General features: G+C 42.6%; 2 protein-coding genes across 15 annotated transcripts in view; one reads left to right on the forward strand and one right to left on the reverse strand.

Annotated features, from left to right (window-relative positions):
• LOC144688703 (DNA-binding protein RFX2-like) overlaps nucleotides 1-18,846 on the reverse strand; it is a 911,596-nt gene that overhangs the window by 214,925 nt on the left and 677,825 nt on the right. The gene's annotated exons all lie outside the window — the stretch shown is intronic.
• The window catches only part of LOC144688698 (polypyrimidine tract-binding protein 1-like), a 35,661-nt gene continuing 25,527 nt past the window's right edge, over nucleotides 8,713-18,846 (forward strand). For 6 of the 14 annotated variants that reach the window (XM_078555538.1, XM_078555542.1, XM_078555550.1 and 3 more), the window contains exons 1-2: nucleotides 8,714-8,816; nucleotides 11,255-11,285. In XM_078555538.1, coding sequence (XP_078411664.1) covers nucleotides 8,809-8,816; nucleotides 11,255-11,285 — 39 coding nt within the window. In that variant the 5' untranslated portion in view covers nucleotides 8,714-8,808. Of the gene's footprint in view, nucleotides 8,817-10,093; nucleotides 10,234-11,254; nucleotides 11,286-18,846 lie in introns of those variants that run through there. The other 8 variants (XM_078555539.1, XM_078555544.1, XM_078555543.1 and 5 more) reach the window with 3 other exon arrangements.

Here is an 18,846-nt window from a genome sequence, read left to right on the forward strand (position 1 = left end):
AATCCACAATCCCTTGGCATTCCTGTCTTCAGCTCTCCATCCTTTCCAACTGTATAACACAATCTCTGCTTTATTTTCAGAGACCTGCTTCACTACAAGGATCTGGTCAAAAATTGTCAAACAGAAAACTGTTCCATTTGTAGAGAAACTTGTTTGCTTTTCTATCAAACCAATTCTCAGTTTGTCCTGGACTGCCAAATAGAAAACAAAAGTTGACCCAACCCCACTGCAATTAGCTTTCTATTTACCCTTTGCTTCTTAGCTGTTCTTTACCATGGCAACCTCAGGTCACAGACATTTATTGCAAGCTAGTGATGTCACAATCAGGAAATCAATTAACCATCTTTCAGAATACCCCCCATATCACGAAAATATAATAATTTTCATAATATTGTAATATAAGTTAATAATGGGATTGGATTAGTTTCTGTGTATAGGTGTGTGTGTGGGTTTTAATTGAATTTCAGACAGCTAGTCTGGGTGCTTTGATCTATCAGAAGGGAAACTAGGTTTGAAATGCTAAATACATAAACATGATTGAAGTTTTAGAATGTGAGGTGTGAAGAACATTTGCATTTTTAGATAAACCCTAGTAGTGAATTTCAAAGAGATAGTAATGCCAACAGAGGCTAAGCCAAACAGTGTGTTTATATTTCCTAAAGATTACTGATAATATGAGTGCTATGAAAGACTTATATTGTGGAAAAAGTAAAGTTGCAAAGATATATTGGGACAGTGGGATTCACATTAAAAAGGGAGAAATCTGTATAAAGGGGATGAGGTTATATGTAAGAAGATGAAATTCTAAGATCTAACAAGTGTGAAAAGCCTCCAGCCTCTATGCACCAAGCTGCTGTCTCCAGGAACCGAAGCTAAGAGAATTTGTTTTAACTCTCACTGTCCAGGGTATTGTGTGCTTTGCCTGGGTCTGTTGAAATCTATATTGTTTTACTGTTGCCATAATAGAGGTGTAACTGGGAGCTAGATTAATTAGGGGATTTAGGAGCTATCGCAGTAATAATTTATAGACCTATGTATGTGCATAAAATCATTTATTTAACTAATATACATTAGGGTTTTTTTTACAAAACTAAATTAAACATTTAACAAACAATATCATTAATCGTATCTACAAAGATAACATTCATGTTTGCTTAGCCTGACCTAAGACTACTCATCTATTATGAAGTATCCAAAATAAAGTTTAAATAGGCTTGCACAACATGTGGTTGATGATTTTAGTGTTCCTTTTCAGTTCCAAATACAACGCACATCAGTAACCAAAGGGAAGAAAATCTAGGATCCAGGGAGCAATAGAGCTGTAACTGAGGCAGTGGTATTACTTGACACATCATAGTAAAATTGCGGCCTGTATAAATGTAATGAGTCTTGCGTGACATGATTTTTTTTTGCTGGAATGTGTATACCTTATACAAAACATTCTGTAAACTAAAATCCAAGGATTCTAAATAGTCCGTTAAATAGGGGAAATTACAGTAAAAATCATTGTCACACTCATTTTGGGGAACAAGACAATATCTGGATCAGCCTTCCAAACTGATTCAATGAATATTCTTCTTCAGTTCTCTGCTGGAAGGCCATGATCTCCACCATAGGTAGGATAAAGAGGCAGGTGAACTTATTACTACTGAATTCAAGGCACGCATCTCGAAATAAAAATACAAATTGCAAAACAATTGTGACAACTGTTTCAAGTTTCCCTCTGGGATTTGAGCAGCTCAGCATTTACCATCCATGGTGCCATAACAGTCAGTTCATCCTGGAGGTGACATATAAGAAAATACGCGCTTTTCCCGAAGCGCATGGGTCATCATGGCATCCAGTACTCAGGCCTTAATCTTTCTGGTGGCCCTTCTGTAACTTGTCCTTCCTTTTAATTATTGACTTGTGCTTGGAAGACATTAACTGCCTCTCAGCATAGTGAAAAGCCTCATTGGTTCTCCCATCAATACTCTTCAGCTGAAGATTAGCCACCTCAGAGCTTCTGCACATGTCAGTAGCTTTCTTGAAAGTAAGTTTCTCTTCTCTCAGCAGACATGCTTTCACAGCAGGTTTCACAGCAGGAACACTTGTTCCTAAGACAATCCTATCTCTGATCAGATCATCCTTCAGGTGCCCAAACTTGCAAGATTTTGCTAGATGTCTCAGTGTAATCAAATACTGATCAATATTTTCCCTCTCTTCCTGAGCTCTAATGTTAAACACATAGCATTCATACATAACATTATTAACGAGTTTTCAAAGTGGGTCTTCATGGCCTCCAAAATTTCACACAACTTGCTTTTCTGCTCCTTGATGAGATCTAGGGTGTAATATAACTTGTAGCACCCTTTCTCCATCACTGTTAATGGAGTTGGTACTCTTAATTGTTCAGGTTCTTGTTCAACAGTGAGGCAATCTCATTATTCTGCCATTAAGATGGGAAGAATTGCTAATTCCTTCTCAAATCTTCCTTCATTTCCATAGGAACAGGTACTGGATAAATTAAAGCTATAATGACTCATCCAGCTGTCAATGTCCTGTACAAAGTTTCAATTATTCTGTTGTTTTTAATATCTTTTGGCTCTCTTACAGCTATCAAAATCCATTTAATCCCGACTGCCGACTTTTGACACAATGTTCTATGTGGTATATAAAATGGCTACTACCCTATAGCTTTTATTTACATATCATGACGTCACAGGACTATGGCAAGCCACAGTATACAAAGTTATTTATCCAAACATACACATGCCTTTTCTGCTTCATCTTACTGTCTATCTCTTTCTTCATCCTGGGAGCTCTGGCTTTGGTTGTCGTACCTTTGCCCTTCACAGGAACACGAACTGTCTTATCTTTAAAGGCAGCTAACAGTTCTGTTACAGTTTTGTCTGCCAATCTTTGATTCTAATTCACCTAGGTCAGATTCAGATTTATCATTGAACTAGGGAACATTTGGAAACTGGGCCTAGAAAGTGAATCCTAAAAGATTACCAAAATCTTGGCATCTAAAACTGTATCAAAGAGCCTAGAATGTGCTGAAAGGTACAGCAGAAAAGGAAACTACGTCAACCAAGAAGCAACAGAAACTGGAACTCAGGTTGCATGCTCCGCTATTCCAAGTTGGAATGGGAAGTAAAGCCTTTGTTAACCTGTTAATTGCTGCTTAGGTTTGCTAAGTTGTTATGCTTAATAAACCTGTTTTGAATTTATCATAGTCATAAATCTCACTATCAAAATCATCCTATCAATTCCGAACCCTGATGATAGGAAAGTGAATCTCTTCACACCGCTTAAGAGAAATAGATGTCTGGAATTGATTCCAGATGGTCCTGGCTGGAGGCTGTGCTATGGGTTGTTACTGTTTCATGTCTGAGCTATTCACTTCATGCAGTTTAATGTTGCAGTATAAGAATGATGTGAATATGATCAAAGACAACATTTGGTCCTCTGATGTTTCACTCCATTCAGTGTGGGTGATGCTAAATGACACAATAAATATTTCAAACAAAATGGCTGTCAGTAAAGGGGAAAATCTCAAGTGGAAATGTACATATGTTTGTGATATTCCATGCACTGTACTATTTCTTGTTGTACCATTAACTTGTTCTTTATATTTATTATGTTCATTCAAATAGATATAGAATCTAAAACTCCTGTACTGGTAATTCACGCAGCTCGATTTCAGATATTGTGATGCAGGTCTCAGTTACTTTATTCCCACCATAGTGGCTCAGTGCTAATGTATTTAGTTCCTTCATCTTATTACTGAACTGTACTGAACTATGGATTGCTCAATTTTAAAAATTTGCATCTTCATGTTCATTTCCCTCCTTACCCAAACCGCTTAGTGTCCTCCAGCTCTGCAACCCTCCAAGATCTATGTTCCTCCAATTCTGGACTCTTTCGTATCCCACCTTTGGTAGTCTTTAATTGTCTAGGTCCCATACTCTGGTATTCCCTCGCTAAACCTCTCCACCTCTCTCTCCTTTAGTCTATCCCCTTAACGAAGATTTTGGTTGCCTGTTATAATATATCCATCTTTGGTTTAATAATTTTTGTCTGATTATGTTCATAAGATCATAAGAAATAGGAGCAAAAGTAGGCCATTCAGCCCATCAAGCCTGCTCCATCAATAAGATCATGGCTGAACTGATTGTGGCCTTAACTCCACATTCCTGTCTGTCCCCCATAACCCTTGATTCCCTTGTCGATCAAAAATTTAAATCAGCCTTGAATATACTCAATGACTCAGCCTCCTTGCTGGGGAAGAGAATTTCAAAGACTCACAACCCTATGAGAGAAGAAATTCTTCCTCATCTTTGTCTTAGATGGGAGGCCCCTAACTTTGAAATTGTGCCCCCTAGTCCTAGATTTCCCCACAAGGGGAAACATCCTCTCAACATCTATCCTGTCAAGCCCCCTCAGAATCTTATATGTGTTTCAATAAGATCACCTCTTATTCTTCTAGACTCCAATAGGCCCAACCTATTCAACCTTTCCTCATAAGACAACCCCTTCAGCCCAGGAATCAGCCTAGTGAACATTCTTTGAATTGCTTCCTATGCAAGTATATCCCTCCTTAAGTACGGAGACCAAAACTGTGTACAGTACTCCTGATGCGGTCTCACCGATGCCCTATACAACTGCAGCAAAATGTCCCTACTTTTATACTCCATCGTCCTTGCAACAAAGGCTGACATTCAATTTGTCTTCCAAATTACCTGCTTCCTGTGAAATGTCATGGGGTGTTTTGCTGCATTAAAGGCACCACATAAATGTAGACGTTCTTGCTGTTACAGGAGCTATGTAAAAGCAAGTTTTTGTTAAAGGTACTATTGTTGTTGCTGTGTCTGTCATTGTGATTATTACAAGAGTTTAACTTATCCATGACCCTAACAGAAAGGTTGTATTAAATACTTCTAATTCTAAATAATTACAACTTGGACTGATTGTTTGTGAGGAATGTAAACAGCGTTTCAAATTGTCATTGTTACTCCAATCTTCCTTGCTGGTTCGTGAAGAGAGATAAGAACTGTTGAGCGAATGGGCCATTTCTCCCTCAACGTTAGTACACCTATTCGGCCCCTTCAAAACAACATAACAGAGTGGTTGTTGACTGTGATCTTTACTGGTTTGGAACCAAGAGTACTGCTTGGTCTAAATTAATAACTGAAAGCTGCAGAGACTTTTATACCAGTAGTTCCCCTGACAACAACCAGTGACTGTGGGAGAACTATCAATGTAGATCTACCTCATGTGGCCTATGGGCTCTGCTCAGGGGAGGAAATACAAGTTAATGTTTTTCAACAATACTGCGCGTGGCACCTCCACAGCCTTGTTTTTACTATTTTCATCTTTAAAACTGGTGACAATAGTAGAAAATATGGTTGTTGGGCTTTTAAAAAGGGCTATTCCAACTGCACAAGAGAAAATATCGGTCCTGCTTTTTAAAAGTGAATAGGTGCCAGTCTTGGATCATTGGGTAGCACCCTCACCTGAGTCAATAGGTCAGGGATTTGAGTCCCACTACAGAGACTTGAGCACACTATCCAAATTGACACTCCATTACTGAGGGAATGCTACACAGCCAGATGTGCTGCCTTTTCAATGTGCTGTTAAGCTGAGGTCCAATGTGCCCCCTCCAGTGATTGTAAAATTATCCCATGGCATTATTCAAAGAGCAGGGAGGCCTCCTGGTCAATATTCATCCCTCAGTTACAAACACTAAAAGCACATCTGGGTATTGTTAATGGGATCTTGCTGTGCACAAATTGTTGTTCCTGTCCTGTTACAACAGTGACTATACACTACGAAAATATTTCAATGGCTATGAAATATTTTGGGATGTTTGTACATTGTAAAAAGCACTACGAAAATGCAAGCTCTATCCAATTTAAATGGTACGATTTTAAATATAGATGAGTGCAGAAATCTTACTGTGTAGATGGAGCACAAGCAGAATGGTCCAGATAAAGGTAAACTCCTGCTTTTGTTTCCAGAAAACAACGTGTACAGACATTTAGCAGGACTCAATATATGTACGGTTTTGGCCACAACCATTATAGAAAGAAGATAAAAGCAAAGGATGCAGCACAGATTAACATGGTGTTCCCAGAGATGAAGGGGTATGAACAAGTGGCAGGGGATATTAATGCTCATTACCAAGCAGCTTTAGTGGTGACCTGATTTGGTCAAGTTGATGACGGGTTGTGAGAGGCTTTCTAACCCTCCAAAAGCAAAATGCTGAGGAAGCTGGAAATCTGAAATTAAAATTGAAAAAGCTGGAAATAGTCAGCAGGTCAGGCAGCATCAGTGGAGCGAGAAACAGATTCAAGTTGTAATCTTTCACCAGAACCGGGAAAAGCTAGAAATGTAATAGGTTTTATGAAATGGGGGAGGGAGCTAAAAGAACAAAAGGGAAGGTCTGATAGAGCGGAAGACAGGAGACATTAAATGACACAAGAGTTGGTGGGGCCAGAACAAAGGGAATAGTAATGGGACAGTAAAGAAACAAAAGATGTGTCCAGAGGAGGTGTAAATGGTAGTGATGAACAGCTGCCACCCAAAAGCAAAATTAAGAGAAACAAGATTAAAGCTGACAAATGCAAAGCCAAGGAATGGGGCAGCAGAGCTTATACTCTGAAATTGTTGAACTCAATGTTGACTCGAGAAGACTGTAAAGTGCCTAAAATGAAAGATGAGGTGCTGTTCCTCAAGCTTACATTGAGCTTCACTGGAACACTGCAGCAGGCTGATAATGGAGAGGACTATGTGAAAGCATAGTGGAAAGTTAAAATGGCAAGCCACCAGAAGCCTCGTGGTCATGCTTGTGGACTGTTCTGCAAAGTGGTCACCCAGTCTGTATTTGGTCTCCCCAATGTAGAGGAGACTGCATTGTGAGCAGTGAATACAGCAGACTAAATGGAAAGAAGTACAAGGGAAGGAGGGTAAACGGAGAGTGGAAAGAGTGTTTGGGGACTTGGACAGAGAGGAGAGGAGGTAAAGGGGCAGGTGTTACACCTTCTGAGATTGCATGCAAAGGTGCCATGGGAAGGGGATGGGATGTTGGGGTGATAGTGGAGTGGAGCAGGGTGTCGTGGAAAGGTCCCTTCAGAACACTGAAAAGGGACCATCCGTTGAATAAGGAGGCTGCTGGGGTGGAAGATGAAGACAAGGTGAATTCTGTCAGGGAGCAGGAGCGATGACAACAGAGGTGTGGGAAATAGATAAGACAACCCCCGGCTTCACTATTCGCCTCCTTGGGTTGACTCTGCCTCCTCCATTCTCTAAGCCCTTCACTTCACTCCGCCTCCATTCTCTCTCTCACTCCACTCCACCCCCATTCTCTCTCTCTCTCACTCTGTCCCATTCTCTCTCTCTCTCTCTCACTCCACCCCAGCCCCATTCTCACTGCACTCTGCCCCCATTCTTTCTCACTCCACTCCCATTCTCACTGCACTCTGCCCCCATTCTCTCTCTCTCTCACTCCACTACGCCCCATTCTCTCTCTCACTCCACTACGCCCCATTCTCTCTCACTCCACTACGCCACATTCTCTCTCACTCCACTACGCCACATTCTGTCTCTCACTCCACTACGCCCCATTCTCTCTCTCACTCCACTACGCCCCATTCTCTCTCTCACTCCACTACGCCCCATTCTCTCTCTCACTCCACTACGCCCCATTCTCTCTCTCACTCCACTACGCCCCATTCTCTCTCACTCCACTACGCCCCATTCTCTCTCTCACTCCACTACGCCCCATTCTCTCTCTCACTCCACTACGCCCCATTCTCTCTCACTCCACTTCGCCCCATTCTCTCTCTCTCACTCCACCCCGATTCTCACTCCACTCCCATTCTCTCTCACTCCACCCCACCACCATTCTCACTCCACTACGTCCCATTCTCTCTCTCGTCTCTCACTCCACTCCACCCCCATTCTCACTCCACTACGTCCCATTCTCTCTCTCACTCCACTTCACCCCCATTCTCTCTCTCTCTCACTCCACCGCACCCCCATTCTCTCTCTCACTCCACTCCGTCCCATTCTCTCTCTCACTCCACCCCCATTCTCACTCCGTCCCATTCTCTCTCTCACTCCACCCCCATTCTCACTCCGTCCCATTCTCTCTCTCACTCCACTTCACCCCCATTCTCTCTCTCTCTCACTCCACCTCACCCCCATTCTCTCTCTCACTCCACTCCGTCCCATTCTCTCTCTCACTCCACCCCCATTCTCTCTCTCACTCCACCCCCATTCTCTCTCTCACTCCACCCCCATTCTCTCTCTCTCACTCCACTTCAACCCCATTCTCACTCCACTCCCATTCCTTCCTCCCTTCCTTCTTTCTTTTTCTCTCTCTCTCCCTATCCCTCCCCTCACCCTGCTTCCCTCCCCCACTCTAACGGTTGCTCTGTTGGCAGTTGGACTTGGTGGGGGCTCGTGGGGACTCTATCCAATCACTGTCCCTCATCGGATTTGATTGACGCGTGCCAGGGGCTGGCCCGGGGGTTCATCCCTCAGTCCCTAACAGCTTCTGTCCAATCAGCAGTGGGGAAGGTATTTGATTGACAGGAAGTGGGTTATATTTCCGGTTTGAGCTGGTGGTTTGATTGACAGGAAGCTCCACGTTTACTCTTTGGACCGTCCAATCAGAAGCGGAACGGACCCGCCTCTTGCCGTGCAGCATCCAATAGGAAGTGGCATTGAACTGTGATTGACGTGGCGCCATTTTGTCCGAGTATATGTTAGGGGGTCGGCTACAACAGCCGCGGTTTTTCTTTCTGCGCTCTCCGGTCTGCAATGGACGGGTAAGGAGTCCGCCCTTCTCTCGCCACTAGGGCTGGCTCACCGCTGCCCTAGGGTGGGGAACAGGAGGGAAGGGTTGAAAGTGAAGATGTAACCGGGTCCGCGCCGTCGTGCTTGGCTTCAAAGTGTCCGAAAAGTTGGGATCGAGTGACGAACTCGGGTTGAGCGGGCGGGGAGGGGAGGGGAGAGGAGGGGACAGGCCTGAGCACGCGGGCCACTCCCGGGCCCCGGGGGGGGGGGGGAAAGAGGCCTGAGCACGCGGCACCGTCCGCGCGCGGTGGGGGAGAGGGGGAGGGGGTGTGAAGGGGAATGATGGAGGGGTGAGGCTCGGCGTCCAGTCGGAGGGAGGATGAGGGTCCGGGTCAGGAGGGGGGAGGGGGAGGAGGGGGCAGAAGGGGGGAGGAGGAGGGGAAGGGGGGGAGGAGGGGAGAAGGGGGAGGAGGGGAGGAGGGGAGAAGGGGGGGGGGAGGAGGGGAGAAGGGGGGGGGGAGGAGGGGAGGAGGGAGGAGGGGAGAAGGGGGAGGAGGGGGCACTAGGGGGGGTGGGGGCACCAGGGCGGAGGAGAGAGGGGGGGCAGGGAGGAGGAGGAGGGGGGGCCCGAGGGGGAGGGGGGGGGGAAGGGGAGGACTGGAGGAGGAGGGTAAGGTTGAGGGTCCTGGGAGGGGGAGTGGGGGTGGGGGGGGGTAGGATGAGGATCGGGTCCCCGCACGCGAGTGGTTTCGTTCCGGCTGCGGTTGGGGGAGTTTGAATTTGGGATTCGAGGCCTGAACAGGAACCCGGGCCCCGAACGCTCTCAACGCGAAATGGCGGCGCTGGGAGAGAGGCCGGGGCCTTGCTTCATCCGGGGTTCCGGTAGTGTCCGGCCCGGGGCTCGTGCGTTAGGCTGGGGGTGAGCTCGGTGCCCCGGCCACATGGCTGCCCCGCCCGTGTCGGCTTCACCTTTCAACCAGGTTTCCTTTGTGTGGGTTTCGATCCTGTTTTCAGGTTTGAAACATATCTGAACTGGTTCCGATGAACGCAATTAACTTGTTATTTGCTGACCTGGTGGTTGAATAGCAGATTGTAGTTTCGGGGACTGGGCAGTGGAAAATCTGAGCAGTGTGTGGGGGATATCGGTGAAGCGTGCATTGTGTGCGGCCATTTGTATGGCTGGGGATGACTTTTAGAATTGCAATGTCTGGCTAGCAAGCGGCATTCTTAGCTCCAGTTGCTTTTCAGTGGCTCAGTTTAATCGACATGTTTCACGCCGAGTCCTGTGGAAGCAGCATGGCATGGTTCAGCTGCAAACGGTTTAGATTTCGGGGCTTCTCGTGAATCATGCATTTGGTTGAAATACTTAATGTTGGGTTTCTTTTGAAGTTTGTCCTCGTGTGGTCATGAGACTTTATGAATGAGGAAATGACTCCACCCTCTTGATGTGTAAGTGCTTGTTTGAAACCAGTTGCATAATCCTCGAGCATTCTTGTGTATCCATGTACAATGGGATTTTGTCCATGTGAGGTGTGTGTGGGGCACAGGGAAAGGATATAAGTGCTTTCTGGTTTTGTCTGCGGCTATCATGTGAATACAGACATCGCACTAGCAACCCAATTTTCACTGGAGGTGGTGGATTGGCATTACAACCAAGTCTGATGTTCACATGTTTGCAGTCTTTAGCAGCAGAGGGTGGCTGTTTTTCTTCCCCTTTTGAAATGCAAGGAAACAGATCCTTGCTGCATTTTTGTTTTGTAGAATTTAAAAGTTTCTTGCTAGCTCTCGTATTTCATAAAAACTGATTTTCTGCATAATGAGGTTTACAGATGCATAGTTTCCCTATTTTGCTGGGGCTAAGTATGTGCTGACCCTGTATGAGACTATCTGACCTCAGCATTCCACATGTTTTTTCACATTACCTAACAATTACTCTATTCCAGTCACGGGTCCTAAAGAATGGAATGTTCAGAAACCCAGGTTAAAGTGGCACGAAAGGATATGTAATGAGTTCTAGACAAAGGCAGACATTTTGTGCAATGCTCCAAGTACTAAAAGTAGCATCCATCTAATGTGGGCTGTAACTTTGGGTGCAGTTTCAAGAGGAAAATAAGTTGTTTTGCATTCCATTACTATGGTCAGATCTTTCCTCTTCTCATTTCTGCATTTTGCTGCCTTGTGAACTTTCTGTCCTTTTTTACTTGCCATAAATGTTGAAGTTGCCTTTTTCTGTGGCCTTTTTAAATCTTTGTTTTTTGATTTTTTTTTTGCAGAGGCATAGTGCATTCCTGTGGGAGGGTGACTGGGGGGTGAGGTAAATTATTGAAAAAATTGTGTAGAGACTCTGTTAGGTTATAGTAAAGTCTGACCCTTCCCTTAAACTGCAGAAGCACTTGGAATGTTCTCTTAGCCGATAGTGGTATGTGATGAACTTGTTATCTAACTTTTTCTTTCTCTGTTCACATTACAGCATTGTCCAAGATATAACAGTTGGTACAAAGGTAAGTTTAAAAACTCTAACTTCCATAACTGGCCTTTAATGTCCTTCACTTCTGGTTACTCTGTAATATAACTGGAGCTCATTTCCATAGATGTACTCTAGCTTTGTTTTCATCTCTTGCCAGGTTAGGTTTTTAAAGTTCAGTAGTTACACAACTTTTAAAACTAGAAGTATTGGATTTTTTCTTTCAAGTCATGACTCTGCCTAAGTTGCAAGTGAGCAGCTGACATGGAAAAGCATCTTTCTGGTTTGCTTCCTGGTTTATAATGAATTGACTGTGTCAGTTAGACCAAAGTGGAGGTGTTCCAATTCAGCTCATTGTCTGGAGGGAGGAGAAAATTAGCTTTTCGCTCTTGATCATCTTCTCTGCTGGGAGATGGTCTGTAAAGGGATGATCAGCATTGGTTATGGTATTCCTGGATGCAAATTACCCAAGAGTTGTATGTGAGAAAAGCCACTTTCTGGAGGAATATTAGGAGGATATGAGGAGGCATTACTCGGGCTCCACAGGAGCATCATTCTTGTGCTTGCTGACAGTTCAATTTACGATTTGAGTTAAACACTGACCGGACAATATTACAGATAATACATTGGAGAGAGGCAATCGCAGCAGGTTGTGGTTGTAGTTTCCCCTCACACAAACAGGCAAGTGGGACAGCTGATGTCCCTAGTCTTGCAGACAGTGGAGTGTGGAACCTACTCCATTCCATTTTATTAAGTGTGCACAGTTAACTATTTGCCTGGGGACTAGTTGGGTCTTTATGACCAATCTGATTTGGTTCATTTTTAAAGGTTTAAAGTTGGGCCAGGTTTACATAGATTTAGTCTTGGTAAACTAAGCATAGTCTAGAATATACTTTTACAATTTAAGATACTTAAGTCAAGTCATACCAGCTTACACATCAGAAACCCTTTTGTGAAGAGGCAGCTTCCAAGTTCTAAGCAGGTCAGTAACTATAAGAACATTTCTGTTTGCTGTATTCTATACCTGGTGTGATGTGCCATGTTGATTCTTCCTTTGTCTTGCAAGGTAGGTTGGCACTGCTTTGCAAAGCAGGAATTCTGCTGAAGTAAATGGAGTAAGTGCCTGGGTCTAAAATTCATTTTCCTAAAATTCCCGCTCAAAGTTTATGCTTCTGCAATGCAATGAGACTCTGTCTTAAAATCTGGCGAAGCAGCTTTCCAAGTACGATTAACATTGCTAAGACCTCTGCAGTTATCTTGTGCGTGTCTGTACAGGCTGGGAGCACTGGGTGAGTTGTGTAGTCTGTTTGCTTTCTGTCTAACTGCCTCCAGAGGTGCAGAGAAACCACCACCTGGATTAGGGCGTGGAGTCTATTAGTATAATGTAATTGCGTTATAATGCAATGCGAGTGTTGGGGCAAAGATCCTGGCTTTTTCAGCAAGTTCCTGCCTCAAATTGCTTCGTGGATTGGATGTATAAGATGATCTGTCTAATGCAAGTTTGCAGAAGTGATTTTTTGATTTCAAGAGTTTGGTTGGTGTTCTTTTGGAGGAGGGCCCAATCTAGTGAGTCGACTTTTTATAAAACTGTAGAGCTCTTGTTAGCAGAAATAATTTATCTGCTGATTCTGGTATTGCCTCTTAACTCGAGCCTATATTTATTAAATTTCCAGCTTGTATGCATGCAGTTCTAGAATCTGCTTTATATATTATGGATTAGAATCTCTTGCTCTTTCCCTACTCCATTTTTATTTTCCTTTAGAATAGTTGAATTGCTTTTTCTCATACAGCTGTTCCATGGATGACTTGACCTTGTAGTTTCTGGTTTGCAGTTTTAAATCTTTCAATGATCTAAGACGCCAACAGTGGAGATCTTTGGTTTTCAATAAGTTTCACATACTATTTTTAAAAATTGTACTCTTGAGCCTTTTTACAGTTGACATGAGATTTACGGTTGAATAAAGATAATTAAGTGATATTATTACTTAGCCTAATGTAGGATTTATAATGCAACAAACTACATGGACACTTGGTTTTACAAAGCTGATGCAGAACTTTCCTTCATTTATGAAACAATTGTAGAACAACGGTTTGGAAGGAATCTTGTCTGCTGTCATTTCATTTGTTTAAATCTAGAGTTGGCACCTGATTGTGGCCCTTTGATCTGTGCTCACATGTAACCTGTTAGTGTTTGTGAAGTACTGAGTTTCTCTATTTAGTATAATGGACTTTGTAGATGTGAAATGATTTCCCTTGGTTGCTATAATCAATAAATTGTAATCCAGCGTTGCTTGTGATGCCTGTTTTAGTGAAATAGTAGTGAAGCTTTTGTTGAGTGGAATATGTTCCAAGAATGAAGTCTGGTCCAGAAAGTGATATTCCAAGAAATGGAGCTGAGCCATTATCTTGGGCTTCCATTAATATTGAATATTAAGCTTATAGTATCAAATTACTCAGCAGACCAATGCTGAGATAGGCATCAGCTCTCATTTCAGCTGCATGTCTGAACTCTACAGGCAGTGCTTCTCCTGTAATGCCTTTCTGGAGCTCAAATTACCATCAGTGCTGGCTAATCCCCAAATGGAGATTAATGCTTTGGCAAAAATTCTGGATTTTAAGTGAGCATGGCACTGTGACACTACAACCCACTCTTCCTCATTTCGTTTTTCTGCTGGCTCCAAGTATGAGGTGGTTACTGATCTTTCCTTTTTAGAGGCTATTTTGCAGTGCAATATTTGATATAATATTGTGGACCTGCACAGTCAAATGCATTACCAGAATCTGTCGACTTGCACCTATTTGGTAGCAATGGATATGTAGCTTCTCTCACCTCTCCTGATAGTTAACTGCTGTATTGGTTCAATGTGGTAATATCTCAGTACTGTTCCCAAGCATGTTGCCATGGACTAGCTCAGTCAGATTTCAGTCTGGCTGTGATCAAAAGCTCATTCTGTGCCTGAAATGAGCTGATTTTTGCCCCGCCTTATAGCAGTTACACAATCAGTTACCTTTGGAAACTTTAGGTTCAGCTGCGTATGTCTGTATTGAGGGTGTGGTGAGTAATAAATTGGCACAAGTATACCAATGGAAAATCTGTAAACGTATTTTTTAACTTGTCATTTATTCGTGACTTCTTTCTACCCCTTAGGGGAGTGAAGAGAAATCAAATCACTGACTCTTTGAGCAAAGCTCTTACCAACCAAAATTAATCCGTCTACTGGCTGATATCTTTTTTACCCGATGTGTTCTGTTTAGTTCCCTGTTTTAAATATGAGCTTTATTCTTCCAGCTTTTGGCACTTGCTGATCAAATTTTGCTGTTGAGTTTTCATTTGAAATTTTTGTGGGAAATGATTTGAGGCATTTGATGTTATGGACTTCAGTCTGGGTTTCTGCTGTCATTGTCTAGATATCATAGCTGTTTTAATATCAGAAGCTAGATTTTCCCTATATACCCCCAAGTCAGAAAATGGAGGATCACATCTGTAGGCAGATTTCAGATAACAGTAAAGGGCAAGGTGGATGGAGAATTCCTAAAATGTAAACACAATCTCTTGCCTAATGAGGAAAAAAGCAGAATTGGGTCAAATTCTTCAGAATGAAGTAAGGCAAATGGAGTGTATTTCAATGGGAGAACATCTAGGTGGTAATGTTATTTCTTTGTTCCTTTTATATCAAAGGTGAAAATACTCAACTGTAAGAGAGCCCATTAGTAATTTTTTTTTTTGAGACTGCATCCTAGTGCATGTGGACTGGAAACAGTTTGGTTAGAAAACAGTGAATGACCTTTTAAGATGGAAATAGTTTGGTACACACCAGATGTATTCACAAAGAGGTTAGAAGGGAACTCCAAAGCTAGAGTCCCTTGGTAAAGTGACTAGTTTGGTCATACACCTCATTTCAAAAGAACAATGCCAAATACAGGCTGAGGGGGGAAATTGAAAAAGGATGCAGGAATTCAACACTCAAACAAGGACGTGATTGGGTATTTTGCAGCAGCTTTCAAGGGATGTTGATAATGTAGTAGAGGGGGAAGTTGTGATATTGGATAGGATAACAAATAGAAATGAGGTGACAGATTGTCATCACATCTAGATGGAAAATATTCCAGGTTGCTGAGGGTAACTGGGATGAAGTTGATGGAAAGTAGAGTGGTGGCAGAGAACTGGAGGATTGCAAATGTTTACAAAAGGGTGTAGGGTAAACTGGTAACCCCAAGCCAAACAAGACTAATATCAGTGGAGACAAAACCACTAAAGATCATTGTCATGGACAAAAGTGACTTCTGTCTTGGAGAAGTATGGGTTAATAAGGGATAGCGAATACACATTTGTTAATGGTGAATCATGTGTAACTGACCTGTGACATTTTTAAAGTAACAGGGTTGACAAAGGTAGTACAGTGGATCTATATATGAACTTGTGTTAGGCATGCAATGCATCATTTAATAGATCTATTTGAAAAATAGAAGCATATGGCATTGTAGATGTAACTTGGGTGTGTAATTGCCCAAGGGATAGGAGACAAATTGGCTGAATGTATGTTTTTCTGACTGGAGAAGTTTGCAATGGGGGTTGCTTTGGATTTAAATGACCTGGGTTTGGATATAGGGAGTACAATTCTTGAGTGCAGATGATACAAAATATGGCAGCATAATAAATAGTAAGCCAGATAGTTACAGACTTTGAGGGTAAAGACTCATGTAATGGGCAGACATGTGGCAGATGCATTTAATATGGACAAGTGTAGAGATGCATTTTGTGAGGAACAGTATGGTGAGGCTGCATAATCTAAATGGTACTATTCAGTGGATTGGGGGCTAGGCTAAGTAGAGTCATGGGGGTGTATAATCACAAGGCTTAGAAGGTGGCAGGACAAGTTGGACAAGGTGATTAATAAAGCATATGGGCTTTAAGTAGGGGCATTAAATACAGCTGGATTAGTGTGACCAATTCTGAGCATGACACTTGAGTAAAAATGTCATGGCCTCATGGAGTAGAACTACAATGAAGGATGATTGAAATCATGGTCATGAAGATTTTCAGATGGCTGGGTGTGGGACATTGCTGCAGGACTTCCTCAAGGCAATGTCCTGGACCCAACCTTCCCTCAGTGTTCAGGTCCATCCTTGGGTAATGAAGCAATTGGTGTCCATGTGCAGCAAGACCTGAACAACATTAGGACTTAGGCTGATAAGTGGCAAGTAACACTGTGCTGTGCAAATGCCTGGCAATCACCATCTCCAACAGTATAACCATCTCCCCATGCTCTTGTTGAATCCCCCACTATCGACATCCTTGTGGTTTGCTGGGGTAGGGGGTTGGTCCCATTCAGAAAATTACAGCACAGGAGGCAGCCAGCCAGCCCACGTCTGTGTTGGCTCTTTGAAAGAGCAGTCTGCACCTGTCCATAAGTTCCTTATCCTCTAGTACCTGTCCAACCTCATTTTATGGAATCAGCATCTACCATCTTTCTAGGTAGATTCTGCTGGACCCTGTTGAGTAATACTTGCTCCTCATCTTCCCTTTCGGTTATGAGAGAGAGAGATGGGATGAGCCAGCGTTGTTCTTGTCTTTAGAGTAGAGAATGTTGAAGGGAGACCAAATGCAGCTATTGATGAGTAGGGAGAAATTCTTCTCTAGCAGGTAGGTTGTTTACCAGAGGTTGTAGATTTTCAATTAGCAAAGGAGCTGGAGTGCAGGTTCAATGTTGCCACTTATCAGTCTAAGTCCTAATGTTGTTCAGGTCTTGCTGCACATGGACACCAATTGCTTCATTTAATGTAAGATTATTGAGCTCTGGGATATTATTTGAAGGTGGTGGAACCAGATTCCATGGGAACTTTCAAACTGCAGTTGGGCATGTACTTCAAGAGGACCAAGCTGCAGGATTGTGAAGGAGAAGCTGGGGTGTGGGACTAAACAGGCACAGGGGGTTGAATGGTCACCTGTGCTGTAAAACTGGAGGAAAAGTATGTCTCACTGCTCTGTCTGAAATCGAAATTGTTGCATCTGACTACCGATCAGGCTGTCCAAACAGACAAAAATGTATACACATTAAACAAAGTCCTGCAAAAAATGGTTTAGTTTTTTTCTTGCTTTCCTCTTACAAGGTTATCTGTCTTCATGTTGACGTAGCTAGTGAATACTGCTATTTTTCTGTATGCTGGTATTCGAAAATTGATAAATCTAGTTTAAATGATTGTCAACAATGCATGTCCCCATAATATTTATGTTGCTAAAACAGCTTCCCTTATTGTAACAGTAATTACTGATCTTATGGAGCTGTGATGTCATCATTCTTGCATCCGTATTCATCAGTCTTTAATGTAAAGAGGTCATTCCCCAGAGACTGCAGTTTTCAAGTAGTTGCACCTGGCCTCAGCATTTTATAGGCAGTTCCAATGATCTAACTGTAGAATACACTGGTGTTAACATTGCAACCAGACTAAAGGTCAGCTCATGAGGATTAGGGGTTTTATTGGTATTGTTAAAGTGCCTGAAAGTTGAAGAGACTCAGTATTTTCTGTTCTAGCTTTAGGAAAGGTTTTCGTGACTGAAGTGCTGGTGGGTAGGAATAGCTTGCTTCTTAGCTGTCGTTTTCACTTTATAAAGGCAGCAATGCTTTCATGAAAGGGGTGCTTTTTTTGCTGGTCTTGTTGATCTTCGCTTCCATTAAGAAATAGTGCTGCATATTTTCTGCTGTGTGGTGTAAAAAACAGTTTCAGTGCAGGAGAAGCTGTTTGCTATAGTATTCTTTTTGAAACTCTTGTAATACACCACAGATTCTCTGGGTCTCTGGTATTTGAATTGTACAATTCCTATTCTTTGGAACTATTGTGCCCAATTGTGTTTCCTCCAGTATTTTCTGGCAAATATGAAGTAAACACTAAACTTGTCTCTGCACCTTTGCATATAATCAGCCCAACATCTGTTTCCCCTTTTGGAATAAGGTATTTGTTTGAAGTTTTGAGCTCTACTACAGTCTTTGTGTTCCTCTGTTCTGGGAGTATTTTCTTTCATGCCAAGTATATTCTCTCCATTCCTGGGTGCTGACTTAGTTCTTAATTCTTTCTTCAGCTAAATGATTGAAGTTCAGTTTAGATGGATTTTGATTACAATCGTAGCCACATGGTTCAGAACTACATTACTCAGGAGAGCTATCAATTGCTCTGAAATCTGTGGAACCTTGTACTAATGGCTGGTTTTGGTCAAACTTCTTCCCAGCAGCAATAATCTTCAACTTTGGCTTCCTTGATTTTTTTTTTTCCTCTTGGCCTTGTTATTAGTGATGAACCCAGTGAGTAAACTCCTATGTCAATTAAGTAACCATTTAAGTGATAACACTATAATTAATCTGGAATATTGAGCAGGCAGATCTGGATTTAAACTGGGCTTAAAATACTCCTTCAGAATTGCATTTCTTGCCTTATGGGGAATAATATTTTTTTGTCTGGGTGCCAGATTTGTATTTTTTTTTTATTCATGCACAGGATGTGGGCATCGTTAGCTAGGCAAGATTTATAGCCCATCTGGATTTGCATCTGAAGGTGGTGGTGAGCCTTGAACCACTGCAGTCCATGTAGTGTAAGTATATTCG

The sequence above is a fragment of the Cetorhinus maximus genome, chromosome 13 (assembly GCF_964194155.1).
Source record: "Cetorhinus maximus chromosome 13, sCetMax3.hap1.1, whole genome shotgun sequence".
Taxonomy (NCBI): Eukaryota; Metazoa; Chordata; class Chondrichthyes; order Lamniformes; family Cetorhinidae; genus Cetorhinus; species Cetorhinus maximus.